The sequence below is a fragment of the Hyperoodon ampullatus genome (genome assembly GCF_949752795.1).
Source record: "Hyperoodon ampullatus genome assembly, chromosome: 17".
Taxonomy (NCBI): domain Eukaryota; kingdom Metazoa; phylum Chordata; class Mammalia; order Artiodactyla; family Ziphiidae; genus Hyperoodon; species Hyperoodon ampullatus.
Window position 1 is genome coordinate 27,272,111 of NC_136930.1, and position 20,488 is coordinate 27,292,598.

The 20,488-nt window shown below is 40.4% G+C and overlaps 3 protein-coding genes across 4 annotated transcripts in view; 1 reads left to right on the forward strand and 2 right to left on the reverse strand.

The window, feature by feature from the left end:
* E2F5 (E2F transcription factor 5) overlaps positions 1-2,697 on the forward strand; it is a gene marked incomplete at its 5' end in the record, with an annotated part of 28,957 nt that extends 26,260 nt beyond the window's left edge. The window contains 2 exons of the mRNA XM_079722241.1: positions 1,252-1,299; positions 2,519-2,697. Coding sequence (XP_079578367.1) covers positions 1,252-1,299; positions 2,519-2,628 — 158 coding nt within the window. The 3' untranslated portion in view covers positions 2,629-2,697. The remainder of the gene's footprint in view (positions 1-1,251; positions 1,300-2,518) is intronic.
* A 566-nt stretch (positions 2,698-3,263) lies between these two features.
* On the reverse strand, positions 3,264-8,579 carry LOC307065427 (ribosomal biogenesis factor-like). Its single transcript, XM_079722246.1, has 4 exons — positions 8,484-8,579; positions 5,982-6,098; positions 3,677-3,793; positions 3,264-3,408 (listed from the first exon to the last, which is right to left on the reverse strand). The coding sequence occupies exons 2-4, from the start codon at positions 6,093-6,095 to the stop codon at positions 3,337-3,339; spliced, it is 303 nt and encodes a 100-aa protein (XP_079578372.1). The 5' UTR covers positions 6,096-6,098; positions 8,484-8,579; the 3' UTR covers positions 3,264-3,336.
* Positions 8,580-13,517: 4,938 nt separating this feature from the next.
* On the reverse strand, positions 13,518-18,574 carry LOC307065428 (ribosomal biogenesis factor-like). 2 transcript variants are annotated; one of them, XM_079722247.1, is made up of 4 exons: positions 18,499-18,574; positions 16,219-16,335; positions 13,916-14,032; positions 13,518-13,647 (listed from the first exon to the last, which is right to left on the reverse strand). In XM_079722247.1, exons 2-4 carry the CDS (start codon positions 16,330-16,332, stop codon positions 13,576-13,578), a joined length of 303 nt encoding a protein of 100 aa, XP_079578373.1. In that variant the 5' UTR covers positions 16,333-16,335; positions 18,499-18,574; the 3' UTR covers positions 13,518-13,575. The 2 variants fall into 2 exon arrangements, with proteins under 2 accessions (XP_079578373.1, XP_079578374.1); XM_079722248.1 differs by lacking the exon at positions 18,499-18,574 and adding an exon at positions 17,820-17,825.
* Positions 18,575-20,488: the final 1,914 nt, after the last annotated feature.

Here is a 20,488-nt window from a genome sequence, read left to right on the forward strand (position 1 = left end):
GGGTGTGGTCTACTCTTTGAGTTCACAATAGGTAAGAGTGAGATTAAAAAGATCTAACTGGACACAGAATATTTTTCAGCTTCTTGTTGCCCATATCCTTCCCCTATAAGTATTTCCACACCATAGGCGATAGGGATGCACAACAGAAAAGTGTCATCTTTCGAAAGCTTATAATCTAATTGGGAAGAATAAAGTAGGCAGGCTTATGGTTTAGCTCAGACACAATTAGTACATTGGCTTTCACAAAGCATTAAAGAAACTTTTGAGCATTTCATTTCTGTACATGATTTTGTATTTGGAAATAGTAAAGAAAACAATTTGGGGCCAGATTAGAGAGGGCCTTGAATATCAGACTGAGTTAGGACTTTGACCTATAAACCAATGAAGATTTGTGACCACGGAAGTGCCATGTTTAGAACTGTATATTAGTGAACACAGAAGTAACGTCATTAGGAAAGAACAGGCTTTTGGCCCTGGGAAGAAGAGATTAGAGGCAATGAAGACAGAAGGTAAGATGTTTGCAGTTATGCAACTGTGAGAGAACACTGAGGCTAAAATGGGGTGATGACAATGGGACTGGAAAGAGACATAAGGAAGATTTGAGAAATACTCTTTAGGCAAAGTAAGTAACCTTTGATAGCTGAGATCTGAAGATAAAGTTAACAGAACTGTAAAGTGATGTTGCACTTTTAAGGTTGGGTCATAGGGAGAATTATGGTAACACTGACTTTAAAAACTGAGGAGTCAGTTTTGGGAAAACAATGATGAGTTTTTGGGACCACATCTTGAGTTCAGAAGTTTAAAAGTAATGCGAAGTACAGATTAGGTGTCCTGAAAATTCTCTGTTTCCATAAAGTTCTAGTACTTTAATTTCATACTTTTTTTTTTTTTTTTTTTTTTTTTGCGGTAAACGGGCCTCTCACTGGTGTGGCCTCTCTGGTTGCGCAGCACAGGCTCCGGATGCACAGGCCCAGCGGCCATGGCTCACGGGCCCAGCCGCTCCGCGGCATGTGGGATCCTCCCGGACTGGGGCACAAACCCGTGTCCCCTGCATCAGCAGGCGGACTCTCAACCACTGCGCCACCAGGGAAGCCCTAATTTCATACTTTTAATCAAGATGCTGATGTTAAATATAACTGTGCTTAATATCTACTGTGTTTAAATATATGCTGTTTAAATATAACTGCCTTTTTGCTGCTAAAATGTACAAAGAGAAGTGTAAAAAACTCTATATCACATTTCTCTTTCCAGCGGGATCTATTAGTGGAGATATCATTGATGAGTTAATGTCTTCTGATGGTAAGTAGTTAAAAAATTTAATATAACCTTATACATCAATAAGGCTTTTCTAGAATTTATGAGTGGCACATGATTTAAAAGAAATGAAGAACCTATATTTTTTAACTGCTTAATGTACTATGCTGATTCATAGTAAGTTATAGGCATCCTTCAGAATTTTTTGCCTGCATTTTGAGGAAAAAGAATTCATAAGGGGATACTTATCACCTTTACTGAATAAACTTCTGAATTGTTGGCATACTAGCTCTTTTTACACCTGAAGAATTTGGCCAAGAAAAGTAAAACAGTGTATCTGAGTCAAGAGGAAATGTGAAAACATAGTTTTGTAAATACTCCTCCCATGGCCAATTTCAAGCTGCCAATGTGAAGTCAGTATTACTAAGATTAGCCACATCATCGTCTAATCTGAAATAATTCTTAAAAATCAAGTAGCTCTAATATGGTAGTTACTTTAGCAGTTACTCTCTGGGCCTCACCTTTCTAAAAGTTCTTGGATTCAGAGTCCTGGTTCCTAACAAATATGTATAGCTGAGACCTAGGAAGTAGCAGCTGTTAAATTAGTCAATGGCACAGTAACCACTTAGACATTTATCAGACACTTCCGTAAAAGCAGAGAATTTCAGCATAGTTATTAATTTATGTCTAGTTCCTTTCTCTGTTTTCAAAGTGGTAGCTTATTTAGCAGATCAGGGAAAATACTTTGACCAGTGTTTCTGAATCATAAATTTTAGTGACAAGTTCAACCAATAAAAATTAACTTGTTTCTCAAGCTAACACCTATAATCAATGCATAAAATGTCTTTAAAGAAGAATCTATCAAAATATACACAAAATACAAGTCATTAATTTGATCATTACATTTCCTATTACGTATTTTTAAAAAATTGCTGTATAACATGGGAAACATAATTTGGCTTGATTTTTTTTTTTTTTTTTGCGGTACTCGGGCCTCTCACTGTTGTGGCCTCCCCCAGTGTGGAGCACAGGCTCCGGACATGCAGGCCCAGCGGCCATGGCTCACGGGCCCAGCCGCTCCGCGGCATGTGGGATCCTCCCGGACCAGGGCACGAACCCGTGTCCCCTGCATTGGCAGCCGGACTCCCAAGTACTGCGCCACCAGGGAAGCCCTGGCTTGATGTTTTTGATAGTATTTTATGTTAGACATCATTACCTGTATGTAGAAACCATCTTTAACACTGAATTTATTTTTTGCTTGCAGTGTTTCCGCTTTTACGGCTTTCTCCGACCCCGGCAGATGACTACAACTTTAATTTAGATGATAATGAAGGAGTTTGTGATCTGTTTGATGTCCAGATACTAAATTATTAGATTCCATGGAAACTTGGGACTGTTATCTACCTCTAACTGTGTAACATTTTAGACGTCTTAATAACCTAAGTATTTAAAATAATGAATGCAACACCTTTTTAGTTCACTGATTCTGAAATGTTCTTCCCTAATACTTTCTTTTTTACTTCACAAAACTTCAACCATAAGAACAAAGGATTCTGATTGCTTCAGGGGAAAAAGTGATTTCATATCCACCGACTCCCTACCCTCAAGTAATTACATTCTGGAATTTCAACTTTTCCTCCCATTCTGAATCCTTCTGGTTTTTTTTCCTTATACGAGAGGAAAGTTAAAGTAGACTTAAGGTCATCAAAAACAAAAGAAGTTGGCCAAGGGCTCATCATTTGTTTGTCTGACATTTTTACTGCCACGAGACTGTCCATATTTCTGTGTACCCTCTGATCCAGACATTCACTGCCACTTATAAAGTGAAGGGTGTAAACTAGGATATGTTAACTGTTTCAGTGAACAGATTTTGTGAAGTGCCTTCTGTTTTAGCACTTTAAGTTTATCACATTTTGTTGACTTCTGACATTCCACTTTCCTAGGTTATAGGAAAGATCTGTTTATGTAGTTTGTTTTTAAAATGTGCCAATGCCTGTACATTAACAAGATTTTTTAAAATAAAATTGTATAAAGCATTTAATTTATTGGCCTTTTTGGAGAATCTGATGCATCACCAGTGTATTACAACTGAGCCATTAATCTTGTAGCTTCATCAACATCAACTGGTTCGTTTTCATGACACTGCTGAGGAATCTGGAGAGAAAATTACATTTAAAAATTTAGGTAACAATAGCAAACAAAAATGACATAATCTACTGACATATAATCTATTATTCAATATAATTTCTTCTAGTTGTACTTTTGGAAATAGAACAATAAATTCCCATATTTTAGACTCAATGTTTTAAAGTCTGAATAAGCTACACATACTACAGAGCCAAATACTAAAAATTACAATCAATACAGGCTTTGAAAATTTGGAGTTTATTAGCCAGAACGAAAGGAAGTGATTTCCACTCACCAGCTGTTTCTGCACAGGTTCAAGGGAAAGGTCTTTTACGAACCGTGCAACTACCTTTTGCATATATACAAAAGCTTCATTCACGATGTTAACTTTTTCATCATTCACGATGTTCATCTTTTAAAAAAAGAAAAAGAGCATTAATCCATGGTCTCACAACCATTAAGGATAAAAATATAGGCAACCTTAATTTAATCCTGTTACCCCCCAAATCTATAAACTCTTATCAATCCTACCAATTTATGGAGACAATTTACCCTAAAATTCTTACAGTCTTATTGGGACATTTTAGACAAAACGTTCTGTTTTTTTTAAAAATAAGAATTATGTGGATATACCTCATACCTTGACTTTCCTGGAATAAGCGGGCCAAAATATGTGACCACTATGTTTCTAAGCTACGGTGCTATCGTCTCTCATCTGTAAAATGAGGAACCTGGATGGCATGCTTCCAGTGTCCTTCTAACAGTACGTCTCTGAATCCTTCCTTGATGGAAGTGCCTGGCAGTCTCCTGAGGACAGCGGCCCCTGTAGCTGTCCTCGCTTGAATCTGAAAGGTGGGGGTGGTATTCTTGTTTTTCACAGCTGCTCCCCAACCATTTCTCCTTCAAAACTTTTAGCTCTTTTGCATCTTATGCATCAGGACATTCTGACACCCCTCTCCTCATTACTGTCACCTACCAACACCGTGATTACTTGCTCCTTCGTGAAAGATGTCAAACCATGGCTCACTGACCCCTCTCACGCCTGGCGTCGCTGCTTAGTGGCTACAACAAAAACCTATCCTATGGCTTCTTAATCTCTTCAGGTCCTCACCTCCAGGGGTCTTTTCCACGACCTACCTTGCCATCACTCTCATGCATTACCTTAGGCTGCATCATTACCTGTTACCGCACCACCTCCTATCCTTCTATTCACTTATTTTATTAATAGTTCTTAAATCTCACTGAAATCTTTTCCCACCAAGTTCACTATTGTTCACATGTTCATATCCCCGCTTTTTCCTTTAGCCTGCACAGATTCCATGATCACTGATCAGTCGCTCCTTCACACCCTAACTCGACCTCCCTTCTCTCCCTCAATCAGACTTCCCTGCCAACCTAGTTAAACTCAAGTATCAGCCTTTTCTGAGCCCAAAACTGAAGCTCTAGAAAATCATAACTGGCTGACTGGCTTCACTTTAAGTTCGTGGCCACCAACATCAATTTACCATTTATATAGTACCTGGCGATCGTGCGACCTCCCCCTAAGTTAGGCTGCTTTCTCAGAAAAGTGTTCGATACTTTCTCCAACCAGGCTGCCTACCCACAGATCTTTTCCATTAGCATCCGTAGAGCTTCTAGGACTTCCTACCCAAACAAAATAATTTTCCTCAAATACACCAAGCCTTCACCCAGCTGGGGGTCTCTGCACTCACTATTCTTTCTGCCTAGAACATGCTGCTCCCAGCACTTCCCAGCAGTTTGCATCACTGGCTCCTATCAGGCAGGTCTTGGCTTCAATGTCAACCCTGAAGACAATTCTATCTAAAACTGTCACCCCCAAACCCCAGTCATATCACCCAGCTTTATTTCCTTTATAGCATTTCCAAAGTCATGAAATTGCTCCACCAAAAAGTTTAACTCAGCTAATTCATGAAGACTGAAAGATAAAATGTTACATTTCTATGGACCATTATGATAATTACTAAGTCCTCTAGAGGGGACTCCACCTACTACTTAAGCTTGAAAACATTTTCTTGAATAATTTTCTTAAGGAGTCTACTTAATCTTGAAGAACTTTCCCATTCCCCAAATATTTTGAAAAAAAGATAAAGCAACTCCTTTTTTTTCAAATTTTGTATTTTAAGAAACAAAATATTTTATCTTCTATTTTTAGGTTTTTATCTGAGCTATAGATATCTTCAGAGAAATAAGATTTACTGAGAAGAAAAAGAATGGGTGTTGACTGACATTCCATGTCTTGGCTCTGTTGAAAGCTTCTTGAATATATATGAGTTTAGAGATAATTTTTCCATACCATGGTTTTTTATGATTTCTATGCTCTGAGAAAACTATTAAAACTGTTACTTGGAGCCACATACATTTGCAGTTAAAATGCCTTCTTCCTTTTGCACATTTGAATTCAAGAAAGGGAGGTTATTTTTCTGCATCGTTTCTTTTTTGAAACAAATGTTTAACAATCATCTTGCTTTTGTAGGAAAGGCTAAGAACCTGTTTTAAATATTAGCATTCAGTTTTTCAGTAGCTTTACAATTATGCTTTTCTTGTAAACAATAAAGTCAGAGTGCTTAAGTGATACTAACCTTCTTCAGATTAGTGGTAACTGGCTTTGCTTTATTTTTAACCTTAAAGCTTTTTCGGCTGGCTACCTGGAATACATTCCTGGACTTCTGTCCTCTTAGTTTGTTCTTGGCCATTGTCTAGGCAAGAAAGAAAAGGAGCTCAATTCAGTTGCCCATGTTTATGAACTGTAAATCAATTTAAGTTTTGGAAGTAAAGGTACCAATTAAATCTAAGAAGTTCCACCTTCCTCCTGATTATTTTTAAAACTGCTGCTTGTATTAAAATTATCTCCATGTCCTTTTGGTCCTACTAGATTTTTCTGTTTCAGTGCAGAGTGTGTAGCTAATTCTTTTCTGCATCTCCAGCACCTGGCCCATAAGAGGCTCCACATTAATTTCTGCCAGTTAGATTCATTAATTAATATTCTCAACACAACAGTTGTTTTCTTTCAGCTCTCTGCAGCATCTGACAATGCTAACCATCACCATCCATCCTTCTGCTAGTTTACATACTGCTATTCCATTCTGGTTCCTTTCATACTCTACGACTGACTCTCTTCTCCCTCCTTCTGTCATTCCTTTTTACTTGTCCCATTTTCACTCCTGTGTGCACCTCCTCAAAACCAGTACTTAAGCTTACACTTCCTAGCCCCCGCGTTAAATTACTTTCATGACTTCCGCATCACCTCTATGTGAATGGCTCTTGCCTAAAAACTCTAGGTATTATCTCTGTTCTATAGCTAAACACACTAAGCCTATACATTCTACTTGAGAAACATCTCTGAAACCTGTCTTTAACAATGCACGTTAGGAACAATTTAAAAAATATTAATAGTTCGGATTTATTAAGCTTTTACTACATGTACAGCACTATGCTAACATTTTATGTGTTTTGACTAATTTACTCCTTACAACAACACTTTGTAGGACGTACTATTATCATTATACAGATTAAAAAAAAAAAAACTGATGCAAAGAGAAGTTAATCTGCCCATTGTTACACTATTAGTAGTCAGAGAATGCCAAGATTCAAAGCCACGCAGAGTAGATCCTGAGCTCTCATTATGTGATGTGACCTCTCGTATATAAATAAAAATGCAGTACAAAAACATGATTTACTACTGCCTAGTTCAGGACTGTGTTACTGCTTTAGTCCCTAGGACTATTTGGTTAGACTCTGGGTTGGGACAAAGTATACCCATGGACCAAATCAGGTCAGGCACCTGTCTTTGTAAATGATGTTTTATTAGAACGCAGCTACGTCCATTCGATTATGTATGTTTTGTCTGTGGCTGCTTTCCTGCGACAACTGTGGCTCGCAAAGCCTAAAATATTTACTATTTGGTCCTTTACAGAAAGACTGTCAACCCCTGGCTTAAGCCACATGCATTCAAGTCTATCCTGCGTAGTGGTATGAAATGAACCGTCCTAATGTTAAAATCCTTCAGTGGCTCCTCCAACCCACAAGGAGCAATATTCTTTGTCCTGACATATTGCTGCTGGAAACCTGACTCTAGCATAAATCTGTCAAAGGTATCTCCTGCTATTTCTCTATACCTACTCTAGTCTACTAATCACTCTGAAGACACCTTGCACATTCTTCCTTTCTTCCCTTTGCTCACATTGTATCTCTCCTCGTCTAATGTCTAGCCTAAGGAACAAGAGAGACAGCAATGCTTCCGAACCCCAACAGAACTTCTTCTTAAAAAAAAATAAAAATGGGGCTTCCGTGGTGGCGCAGTGGTTGAGAGTCCGCCTGCCGATGCAGGGGACACGGGTTCGTGTCCCGGTCTGGGAATATCCCACATGCCGTGGAGCGGCTGGGCCCGTGAGCCATGGCCATTGAGCCTGCGCGTCCGGAGCCTGTGCTCCGCAACGGGAGAGGCCACAACAGTGAGAGGCCCACATATCGCAAAAAAAAAAAAAAAAAAAAAAAAGAACACAGTAGGAAATACATGATTATTATAGAAGCAGAAAAAACACATAAACCACCCCTAAATTAAATAATCTAAAATCCTTCAAATAAGTAACCAAAATCCAACCATTCATCTAGTATTCATTAATCAATTACTATGTACCAAGTGTGGTACAGAACCTATATACATACATATGAAACATATACAAACACAAGAAACATAAAGATAGGTGCTGTAACTGACAGCACACGAGTGGAGTCACAGAAGGGAAAGATCCAATCGAGTTGGGGACTCGACGAAGTTTCGTGGAGAAGGTGAGAGCCTAGCTGTGGGGGTAGGGGGATAGGGATTTTCTCTAACAACCACGTGGAAACTGGTGACAACAGAACAACCCAAAACTGGTACCCTGCCGTGGGCTGAAGGCCCAGCAGGCATGGGGGTTTTAGGCCTGAGCCAGCAGGCCTGCGGCCGAGTAGGGCTGCCTAAGGCAGCAAGCGACGACGGAACGGAGCCTCCAGACGGCAGCAGCCCGCGGACGGCCAATCCTGTCTCAATCCTCAGAAACTTCTCGCCAGCGCGCCGGAAAAGTTTTTTATTAATCTCTCACCAGTCCTCCGCTACCCTCGAGCAGGGGTATAACCTCCAGGTAACGCCAGCTGTACGCACAGGATCCAGGAAGTTCCGCAATGAGGGAGCCAGCCAACGGTCCTCTCTCAGGTCGTAGTTCCGCCCACCGAGATAAGCTCCGCCCACAGGGCGGAGTCGTGTCCCATGAGCCTTGTCTGCAGACGGAGATAAGCCCCGCCCACCGAGCGTCGTTCCGCTCACCGAGCGTCGTCCCGCCCACCGAGCGTCATTCCGCTCACGGGCTTGTTCCCACCCACCTAAAGTAGTCCTGTCCACAGAATCATCTCAGCCGTGCGGCATCCTTCCCTAAACACAGGACCTTCCCTGTTAACATGCTTTGCCGTTCGCTGGGTTAGGAACCTCTACTCAGCTGAGGCGTCGAAGACGCGGCTAAGTGTGGAGTTGCTCGCAGGGGTATGTGTACAGAAACCACCCGAAGTGTCTGAGTCACCAGAGCCACACGGACCGTAACACAGGTGGTCGGCCCTCAGCCGCTTACTGCTGGCTGGCTCTGTCCGCGCTCCCAGGAGGTGGCGCTGCGCACCTCTGGGTGGCGTCCGGGTTTGGTTGCAGCAACAAAGAACCTAATGTCTGGAACAGATCTAGAACTATAATCTCCCAAGGGAAAATTTGTAGTGAGCCAAAAGTTGAAATGCTTATCTCATTGAAGTTTCCTTGCTTCAAAATGAGACTTTCTGACAGCACGGAAGAGGCACAAGAAAATATCAATATATTGTAAAACAAGAATCAGGGAACTTTAGAAAATCTTAGAAGAAATATTTTTGCCTTCCAGTTTTATTTCTGTGTGTGTATATTTCCCAGTTAAGGTGTTCTAGGTTGAGTTTTCTAGAAAATCGAATCACTTCTTCCAAGAGGATCTTTCCACTAAGGTAACAGTTTTCACATGCTCTCTCCTTATTTTGTTACGGTCTTAGGGAAAGCCAGCTTTTAAACAAATGTACAAGTACTGACATTTTTATATCATTTTGGTAACGGTACATCAGTTCTGCTCTAAGTATCAAAATAAGGCCAAAGTAGCATTCCCCTTTTGCAAGTGAGAATGCTGAGGTTCAGAGTCTAAGCCATTTTCGGTATCCACACAACTAGTAACTGACAAAGCCAAACTAGAATCCACGTGGGCTGGCCGTCGGTCAAGTCCTCTTCCCACCAGATCAGGCACTTGCCTGCTTATAGAAAGATGAACCACTTTTACAGTAAATCATTTTATTATGTCCATCACAAAAAATTAGGGAATACGTTAAGCAATGACGAATAATTACTTGCCAATGTAATTGTATTAAAAATTCTGGGGCTTCCCTGGTGGTGCAGTGGTTGAGAGTCCGCCTGCCAATGCAGGGGACACGGGTTCGTGCCCCAGTCCGGGAAGATCCCACATGCTGTGGAGCAGCTGGGCCCGTGAGCCATGGCCGTTGAGCCTGCGCGTCCGGAGCCTGTGCTCCGCAATGGGAGAGGCCACAACAGTGAGAGGCCCACATACCGCAAAAAAAAAAAAAAAAAAATATTCTGTATTTTTTCTAGTGACTTCTAAAAACACCTTAAAATGCATTATAAAATGCCCATAATGTGTGGCGACAAGACCAAAGTAACTTCACAGTGACAGAAAACCGTTAGATTCTTTCACGAGGCCAGAGTTATCCAGGAATACTGAAGCTAATAAGGTGAATATAATTATGGTTCCTTGAATGTGAAGTTATTGATGTATATGCAGAAGACAAAGAAATAGATGCAATGGAATGATATTATAGTCTTTATGAAGACTTACGGGCCTAGCTTTCATTTGGAAATGGTGAGATAGGGATACTTACAGTACGGAAATAACATGGTTATACAGGCAAGAGCAGAGTCACTGTATGAGGTATGAGTGAGAAGACATGATTTCTGTTTACTTCTGTTACCTACCAACAGTGTGACTGTGGAAAAGTTACTTCATTTCTCTGTGCCTCCCTCTCCCATATGTAGATGGCTGCTCAGTAAATACCCACTTCAGAGGACATTCATTATCTGCTCAGCATCCCTCTCTGGGGAACCACTCTTCTCCTATTAAGTGATCCTGGTTGAATGAATAATTATAGTCCTCGTCTAAAGATTTTCCAGCCAGAGCTAGTGGAGACAATTCTTGCTTATAGTATCCCTGTGCTGGGATGATGTGAAATTGAGGCTGCTAGTTGCCATTTCCTCCAGCAACTTGAGGGAAGCCTGACTGCAGTGGGAGAGAATAAGAGCAATGCAAAAGAACACAGAGCTGAACAACAGAACCCAGGACCTTGGTGATATCATTGGAGTCCTTGGATTCAGCCATAGATGGAAGAAATATCCATCCCTTGTCTTCTCCGTTATCTGAACGAAAACATTGCTTTTTTTTTTTTTTTGGGTTAATTTTTTTCAGTTTTCTTTTTGTGTGTGTGTGTGGACCATTTTTAAAGTCTTTATTGAATTTATTACAATATTGCTTCTGTTTTCTGTTTTGGTTTTTTGGCTGCGAGTCCTGTAGGATCTTAACTCCCCGACCAGGGATCAAACCTACACCCCCTGCATTGGAAGGCGAAGTCCTAACCACTAGATTGCCAGGGAAGTCCCTGTTGGTTTTTTTGTGTTTTGTCTGTTTATTTGTTTGCGGTACGCGGGCCTCTCACTGTTGTGGCCTCTCCCATTGCAGAGCACAGGCTCCGGACGCGCAGGCTCAGCGGCCATGGCTCACGGGCCTAGCCGCTCGGCGGCATGTGGGATCTTCCCGGACCAGGGCACGAACCCGCGTCCCCTGCATCGGCTGGCGGACTCTCAACCACTGCGCCACCAGGGAAGCCCTAATTTCGTACTTTTAATCAAGATGCTGATGTTAAATATAACTGTGCTTAATATCTACTGTGTTTAAATATATGCTGTTTAAATATAACTGCCTTTTTGCTGCTAAAATATATAAAGAGAAGTGTAAAAAAAACTTTATCACATTTCTCTTTCCAGCGGGATCTATTAGTGGAGATATCATTGATGAGTTAATGTCTTCTGATGGTAAGTCGTTAAAAAATTTAATAAATATAACCATATACATCAATAATGCTTTTCTAGAATTTATGAGTGGCACATGATTTAAAAGAAATGAAGAACCTATATTTTTTAACTGCTTAATGTACTATGCTGATTCATAGTAAGTTATAGGCATCCTTCAGAATTTTTTGCCTGCATTTTGAGGAAAAAGAATTCATAAGGGGATACTTATCACCTTTACTGAATAAACTTCTGAATTGTTGGCATACTAGCCTTTTTTACACCTGAAGAATTTGGCCAAGGAGAGTAAAACAGTGTATCTGAGTCAAGAGGAAATGTGAAAACATAGTTTTGTAAATACTCCTCCCATGGCCAATTTCAAGCTGCCAATGTGAAGTCAGTATTACTAAGATTAGCCACATCATCGTCTAATCTGAAATAATTCTTAAAAATCAAGTAGCTCTAATATGGTAGTTACTTTAACAATTACTCTCTGGGCCTCACCTTTCTAAAAGTTCTTGGATTCAGAGTCCTGGTTCCTAACAAATATGTATAGCTGAGACCTAGGAAGTAGCAGCTGTTAAATTAGTCAATGGCACAGTAACCACTTAGACATTTATCAGACACTTCCGTAAAAGCAGAGAATTTCAGCATAGTTACTAATTTATGTCTAGTTCCTTTCTCTGTTTTCAAAGTGGTAGCTTATTTAGCAGATCAGAGAAAATACTTTAACCAGTGTTTCTGAATCATAAATTTTAGTGACAAGTTCAACCAATAAAAATTAACTTCTGTTTCTCAAGCTAACACCTATAATCAATGCATAAAATGTCTTTAAAGAAGAATCTATCAAAATATACACAAAATACAAGTCATTACTTTGATCATTACATTTCCTATTACGTATTTTTAAAAAATTGCTGTATAACATGGGAAACATAATTTGGCTTGATTTTTTTTTTTTTTTTTTGCGGTACTCGGGCCTCTCACTGTTGTGGCCTCCCCCAGTGTGGAGCACAGGCTCCGGACATGCAGGCCCAGCGGCCATGGCTCACGGGCCCAGCCGCTCCGCGGCATGTGGGATCCTCCCGGACCGGGGCACGAACCCGTGTCCCCTGCATTGGCAGCCGGACTCCCAACCACTGCGCCACCAGGGAAGCCCTGGCTTGATGTTTTTGATAGTATTTTATGTTAGACATCATTACCTGTATGTAGAAACCATCTTTAACACTGAATTTATTTTTTGCTTGCAGTGTTTCCGCTTTTACGGCTTTCTCCGACCCCGGCAGATGACTACAACTTTAATTTAGATGATAATGAAGGAGTTTGTGATCTGTTTGATGTCCAGATACTAAATTATTAGATTCCATGGAAACTTGGGACTGTTATCTACCTCTAACTGTGTAACATTTTAGACGTCTTAATAACCTAAGTATTTAAAATAATGAATGCAACACCTTTTTAGTTCACTGATTCTGAAATGTTCTTCCCTAATACTTTCTTTTTTACTTCGCAAAACTTCAACCATAGGAACAAAGGATTGTGATTGCTTCAGAGGAAAATGTGATTTCATATCCACCAACTCCCTTCTCTCAAGTAATTACATTCTGGAATTTCAACTTTTCCTCCCATTCTGAATCCTTCTGGTTTTTTTCCTTATATGAGAGGAAAGATAAAGTAGACTTAACGTCATCAAAAACAAAAAAGTTGGCCAAGGGCTCATCATTTTTTTGTCTTACATTTTTACTGCTATGAGACTGTCCATATTTCTGTGTATCCTCTGATCCAGACATTCACTGCCACTTATAAAGTGAAGGGTGTAAACTAGGATATGTTAACTGTTTCAGTGAACAGATTTTGTGAAGTGCCTTCTGTTTTAGCACTTTAAGTTTATCACATTTTGTTGACTTCTGACATTCCACTTTCCTAGGTTATAGGAAAGATCTGCTTATGTAGTTTGTTTTTAAAATGTGCCAATGCCTGTACATTAACAAGATGTTTTAAAATAAAATTGTATAAAGCATTTAATTTATTGGCCTTTTTGGAGAATCTGACGCATCACCAGTATATTACAACTGAGCCATTAATCTTGTAGCTTCATCAACATTAACTGGTTCGTTTTCATGACACTGCTGAGGAATCTGGAGAGAAAATTACATTTAAAAATTTAGATAACAGTAGCAAACAGAAATGACATAATCTACTGACATATAATCTATTACTCAATATAACTTCTTCTAGTTGTACTTTTGGAAATAGAACAATAAATTCCCATATTTTAGACTCAATGTTTTAAAGTCTGAATAAGCTATAGATACTACAGATCCAAATACTAAAAATTACAATCAATACAGGCTTTGAAAATTTGGAGTTTATTAGCCAGAACGAAAGGAAGTGATTTCCACTCACCAGCTGTTTTTGCAGAGGTTCAAGGGAAAGGCCTTTTACGAACTGTGCAAGTACCTTTTGCATATCTACAAAACCTTTATTCATGCTGTTAACTTTTTCATCATTCACGATGTTTATCTTTTAAAAAAAGAAAAAGAGCATTAATCCATGGTCTCACAACCATTAAGGATAAAAATATAGGCAACCTTAATTTAATCTTGTCACCCCCCCCAAATCTATAAACTCTTATCAATCCTACCAATTTATGGCGACAATTTACCTTAAAATTCTTACAGTCCTATTGGGACATTTTAGACAAAAGGTTCTGCCTTTTTAAAAATAAGAATTATGTGGATATACCTCATACCTTGACTTTCCTGGAATAAGCGGGCCAAAATATGTGACCACTATGTTTCTAAGCTACGGTGCTATCATCTCTCATCTGTAAAATGAGGAACCTGGATGGCATGCTTCCAGTGTCCTTCTAACAGTACGTCTCTGAATCCTTCCTTGATGGAAGTGCCTGGCAGTCTCCTGAGGACAGCGGCCCCTGTAGCCGTCCTCGCTTGAATCTGAAAGGTGGGGGTGGTATTCTTGTTTTTCACGGCTGCTCCCCAACCATTTTTCCTTCAACACTTTTGGCTCTTTTGCATCTTACGCATCAGGACATTCTGACACCCCTCTCCTCATTACTGTCACCTACCAACACCATGATTACTTGCTCCTTCGTGAAAGATCTCAAACCATGGCTCACTGACCCCTCTCATGCCTGGCGTCGCTGCTTAGTGGCTACAACAAAAACCTATCCTATGGCTTCTTAATCTCTTCAGGTCCTCACCTCCAGGGGTCTTTTCCACGACCTACCTTGCCATCACTCTCATGCATTACCTTAGGCTGCATCATTACCTGTTACCGCACCACCTCCTATCCTTCTATTCACTTATTTTATTAATAATTCTTAAATCTCACTGAAATCTTTTCCCACCAAGTTCACTATTCACATGTTCATATCCCCGCTTTTTCCTTTAGCCTGCACAGATTCCATGACCACTGATCAGTCACTCCTTCACATCATAACTCTACCTCCCTTCTCTCCCTCAATCAGACTTCCCTGCCGACCTAGTTAAACTCAAGTATCAGCCTTTTCTGAGCCCAAAACTGAAGCTCTAGAAAATCATAACTGGCTGACTGGCTTCACTTTAAGTTCATGGCCACCAACTTCAATTTACCATTTACATGGTATGTGGCGATCATACGACCTCCCACCTCCCCCTAAGTTAGGCTGCTTTCTCAGGAAAGTGTTCGATACTTTCTCCAACCAGGCTGCCTACCCACAGATCTTTTCCATTAGCATCCGTAGAGCTTCTAGGACTTCCTATCGAAACAAAATAATTTTCCTCACATACACCAAGCCTTCACCCAGCTGGGGGTCTCTGCACTCACTATTCTTTCTGCCTAGAACATGCTGCTCCCAACACTTCCCAGCAGTTTGCATCACTGGCTCCTATCAGGCAGGTCTTGGCTTCAATGTCAACACTGAAGACAATTCTATCTAATACTGTCACCCCCAAACCCCAGTCATATCACCCAGCTTTATTTCCTTTTTAGCATTTCCAAAGTCATGAAATTGCTCCACCAAAAAGTTTGACGCAGCTAGTTCATGAAGACTGAAAGATAAAATGTTACATTTCTATGGACCATTATGATAATTACTAAGTCCTCTAGAGGGGACTCCACCTACTACTTAAGCTTGAAAACATTTTCTTGAATAATCTTCTTAAGGAATCTATTTAATCTTGAAGAAATTTCCCATTCCCCAAATATTTTGAAAAAAAGATAAAGCAACTCCTTTTCAAATTTTGTATTTTAAGAAACAAAATACTTTATCTTCTATTTTTAGGTTTTTATCTGAGCTATAGATATCTTCAGAGAAATAAGAATTACTGAGGAGAAAAAAATGGGTGTTGACTGACATTCCATGTCTTGGCTCTGTTGAAAGCTTCTTGAATATATATGAGTTTAGAGATTACTTTTCCATACCATGTTTTTTTTATGATTTCAATGCTCTGATTTCTATGTATGGAGCCACATACATTAGCAGTTAAAATGCTTTCTTCCTTTTGCATTTGCACATTTGAATTCAAGAAAGGGAGGTTATTTTTCTTCATCTTTTTTTCTTTTTTAAAACAAATGTTTAACAATCATCTTGCTTTTGTAGGAAAGGCTAAGAACCTGTTTTAAATATTAGCATTCAGTTTTTCAGTAGCTTTACAATTATGCTTTTCTTGTAAACAATAAAGTCAGAGTGCTTAAGTGATACTAACCTTCTTCAGATTAGTGGTAACTGGCTTTGCTTTATTTTTAACCTTAAAGCTTTTTCGGCTGGCTACCTGGAATACATTCCTGGACTTCTGTCCTCTTAGTTTGTTCTTGGCCATTGTCTAGGCAAGAAAGAAAAGGAGCTCAATTCAGTTGCCCATGTTTATGAACTGTAAATCAATTTAAGTTTTGGAAGTAAAGGTACCAATTAAATCTAAGAAGTTCCACCTTCCTCCTGATTATTTTTAAAATTGCTGCTTGTATTAAAATTATCTCCATGTCCTTTTGGTCCTACTAGATTTTTCTGTTTCAGTGCAGAGTGTGTAGCTAATTCTTTTCTGCATCTCCAGCACCTGGCCCATAAGAGGCTCCACATTAATTTCTGCCAGTTAGATTCATTAATTAATATTCTCAACACAACAGTTGTTTTCTTTCAGCTCTCTGCAGCATCTGACAATGCTAACCATCACCATCCATCCTTCTGCTAGTTTACATACTGCTATTCCATTCTGGTTCCTTTCATACTCTACGACTGACTCTCTTCTCCCTCCTTCTGTCATTCCTTTTTACTTGTCCCATTTTCACTCCTGTGTGCACCTCCTCAAAACCAGTACTTAAGCTTACACTTCCTAGCCCCCGCGTTAAATTACTTTCATGACTTCCGCATCACCTCTATGTGAATGGCTCTTGCCTAAAAACTCTAGGTATTATCTCTGTTCTATAGCTAAACACACTAAGCCTATACATTCTACTTGAGAAACATCTCTGAAACCTGTCTTTAACAATGCACGTTAGGAACAATTTAAAAAATATTAATAGTTCGGATTTATTAAGCTTTTACTACATGTACAGCACTATGCTAACATTTTATGTGTTTTGACTAATTTACTCCTTACAACAACACTTTGTAGGACGTACTATTATCATTATACAGATTAAAAAAAAAAACTGATGCAAAGAGAATTTAATCTGCCCATTGTTGCACTATTAGTAGTCAGAGAATGCCAAGATTCAAAGCCAAGCAGACTAGATCCTGAGCTCTCATCATGTGATGTGGCCTCTCATATATAAATAAAAATGCAGTAGAAAAACATTATTTAGTACTGTCTAGTTCAGGACTGGGTTACTGCTTTAGTCCCTAGGACTATTTGGTTAGACTCTGGGTTGGGACCAATTATACCCATGGACCAAATCAGGTCGGGCACCCGTCTTTGTAAATGACATTTTATTAGAACGCAGCTTCGTCCATTCGATTATGTATGTTTTGTCTGTGGCTGCTTTCCTGCGACAACTGTGGCTCGCAAAGCCTAAAATATTTACTATTTGGTCCTTTACAGAAAGACTATCAAACCCTGGCTTAAGCCACATGCATTCAAGTCTATCCTGCGTAGTGGTATGAAATGAACCGTCCCAATATTAAAATCCCTCAGTGGCTCCTCCAACCCACAAGGAGCAATATTCTTTGTCCTGACATATTGCTGCTGGAAACCTGACTCTAGCATAAATCTGTCAAAGGTATCTCCTGCTATTTCTCTATACCTACTCTAGTCTACTAATCACTCTCTGAAGACACCTTGCACATTCCTCCTTTCTTCCCTTTGCTCACATTGTATCTCTCCTCCTTCAATGTCTAGCGTCAGGAACAAGAGAGACAGCAATGCTTCCGAACCCCAACAGAACTTCTTCTTAAAAAAAAAAAAATGAACACAGTAGGAAATACATTATTATAGAAGCAGAAAATACACATAAACCACCCCTAAATTAAATAATCTAAAATCCTTCCAATAAGTAACCAAATTCCAACCATTCATCTAGTATTCATTAATCAGTTACTATGTACCAAGTGTGGTACAGAACCTATATACATACATATGAAACATATACAAACACAAGAAACATAAAGATAGGTGCTGTAACTGACAGCACACGAGTGGAGTCACAGAAGGGAAAGATCCAATCGAGTTGGGGACTCGAGGAAGGTTCGTGGAGAAGGTGAGAGCCTAGCTGTGGGGGTAGGGGGATAGGGATTTTCTCTAACAACCACGTGGAAACTGGTGACAACAGAACAACCCAAAACTGGTACCCTGCCGTGGGCTGAAGGCCCAGCAGGCATGGGGGTTTTAGGCCTGAGCCAGCAGGCCTGCGGCCGAGTAGGGCTGCCTAAGGCAGCAAGCGACGACGGAACGGAGCCTCCAGACGGCAGCAGCCCGCGGACAGCCAATCCTGTCTCAACCCTCGGAAACTTCATGCCAGCGCGCCGCAAAATTTTTTTATTAATCTCTCACCAGTCCTCAGATATCCTCGGGCAGGTATTTAAGCTCCAGGTAACGCCAGCTGCACGCACAGGATCCAGGAAGTTCCGGAATGAGGAAGCCAGTCAACGGTCCTCTCTCAGGTCGTAGTTCCGCCCACCGAGATAAGCTCCGCCCACAGGGCGGAGTCGTGTCCCGTGAGCTTGGTTTGCAGACGGAGATAAGCCCCGCCCACCGAGCGTCGTTCCGCCCACCGAGCGTCGTTTCGCTCACGGGTTGGTTCCCACTCACCTAAAGTAGTCCTGTCCACAGAACCATCTCAGCCGTGCAGCATCCTTCCCTAAACACAGGACCCTCCCTGGTAACATACCTTGTTGTTCGCTGTGTTAAGAACCTCTACTCAGCTGAGGCGTCGAAGACGCGGCTAAGTCTGGAGTTGCTCGCAGGGGTATGTGTACAGAAACCACCCGAAGTGTCTGAGTCACCAGAGCCACACGAACCGTAACACAGGTGGTCGGCCCTCAGCCGCTTACTGCTGGCTGGCTCTGTCCGCGCTCCCAGGAGGTGGCGCTGCGCACCTCTGGGTGGCGTCCCGTGTTTGGTTGGAGCAACAAAGAACCTAATGTCTGGAACAGATCTAGAACTATAATCTCCCAAGGGAAAATTTGTAGTGAGCCAAAAGTTGAAATGCTTTTCTCACTGAAGCTTCCTTGCTTCAAAATGAGACTTTCTGACAGCACGGCAGAGGCACAAGAAAATATCAATATGTTGTAAAACAAGAATCAGGGAACTTTAGAAAATCTTAGAAGAAACATTTTTGCCTTCCAGTTTTATTTCTGTGTGTGTATATTTCCCAGTTAAGGTGTTCTAGGATGAGTTTTCTAGAAAATCGAAGCACTTCTTCCAAGAGGATCTTTCCACTAAGGTAACAGTTTTCACATGCTCTCTCCTTATTTTGTTACGGTCTTAGGGAAAGCCAGCTTTTAAACAAATGTAGAACTACTGACATTTTTATATCATTTTGGTAACGGTACATGAGTTCTGCTCTAAGTATCAAAATAAGGCCAAAGTAGCATTCCCCTTTTGCAAGTGAGAATGCTGAGGTTCAGAGTCTAAGCCATTTTCGGTATCCACACAACTAGTAATTGACAAAGCCAAACTAGAATCCACGTGGGCTGGCCGTCGGTCAAGTCCTCTTCCCGCCAAATCAGCCACTTGCCTGCTTATAGAAAGGTGAACCATTTTAACAGTAAATCATTTTATTGTTTATGTCCATCACAAAAAATTAGGGAATACGTTAAGCAATGAGGAATAATTACTTGTCAATGTAATTGTATTAAAATTCTGTATTTTTTCTAAAGAGTGACTTTTAAAAACACCTTAAAATGCATTATAAAATGCCCATAATGTGTGGTGACAAGACCAAAGAAACATCAAAGCGGCAGAAAACCGTTAGATTCTTTCACGAGGCCAGAGTTATCCAGGAATACTGAAGCTAATAAGGTGAGTATAATTATGGTTCCTTGAATGTGAAGTTATTGACGTATATGCAGAAGACAAAGAAATAGATGGAATGGAATGACATTATAGTGTTTATGAAAACTTACGGTCCTAGCTTTCATTTGGAAATGGTGAGATAGGGATACTTACAGCACGGAAATAACATGGTTATACAGGCAAGAGCAGAGGCACTGTATGAGGTATGAGTGAGAAGACATGATTTCTGTTTACTTCTGTTACCTACCAACAGTGTGACTGTGGAAAAGTTACTTTATTTCTCTGTGCCTCCCTCTCCCATATGTAGATGGCTGCTCAGTAAATACCCACTTCAGAGGACATTCATTATCTGCTCAGCATCCCTCTCTGGGGAACCACTCTTCTCCTATTAAGTGATCCTGGTTGAATGAATAATTACAGTCCTCGTCTAAAGATTTTCCAGCCAGAGCTAGTGGAGACACTTCTTTCTCTTAGTATCCTTGTGCTGGGATGATGTTGAGGCTGCTAGTTGCCGTCTCCTCCAGCA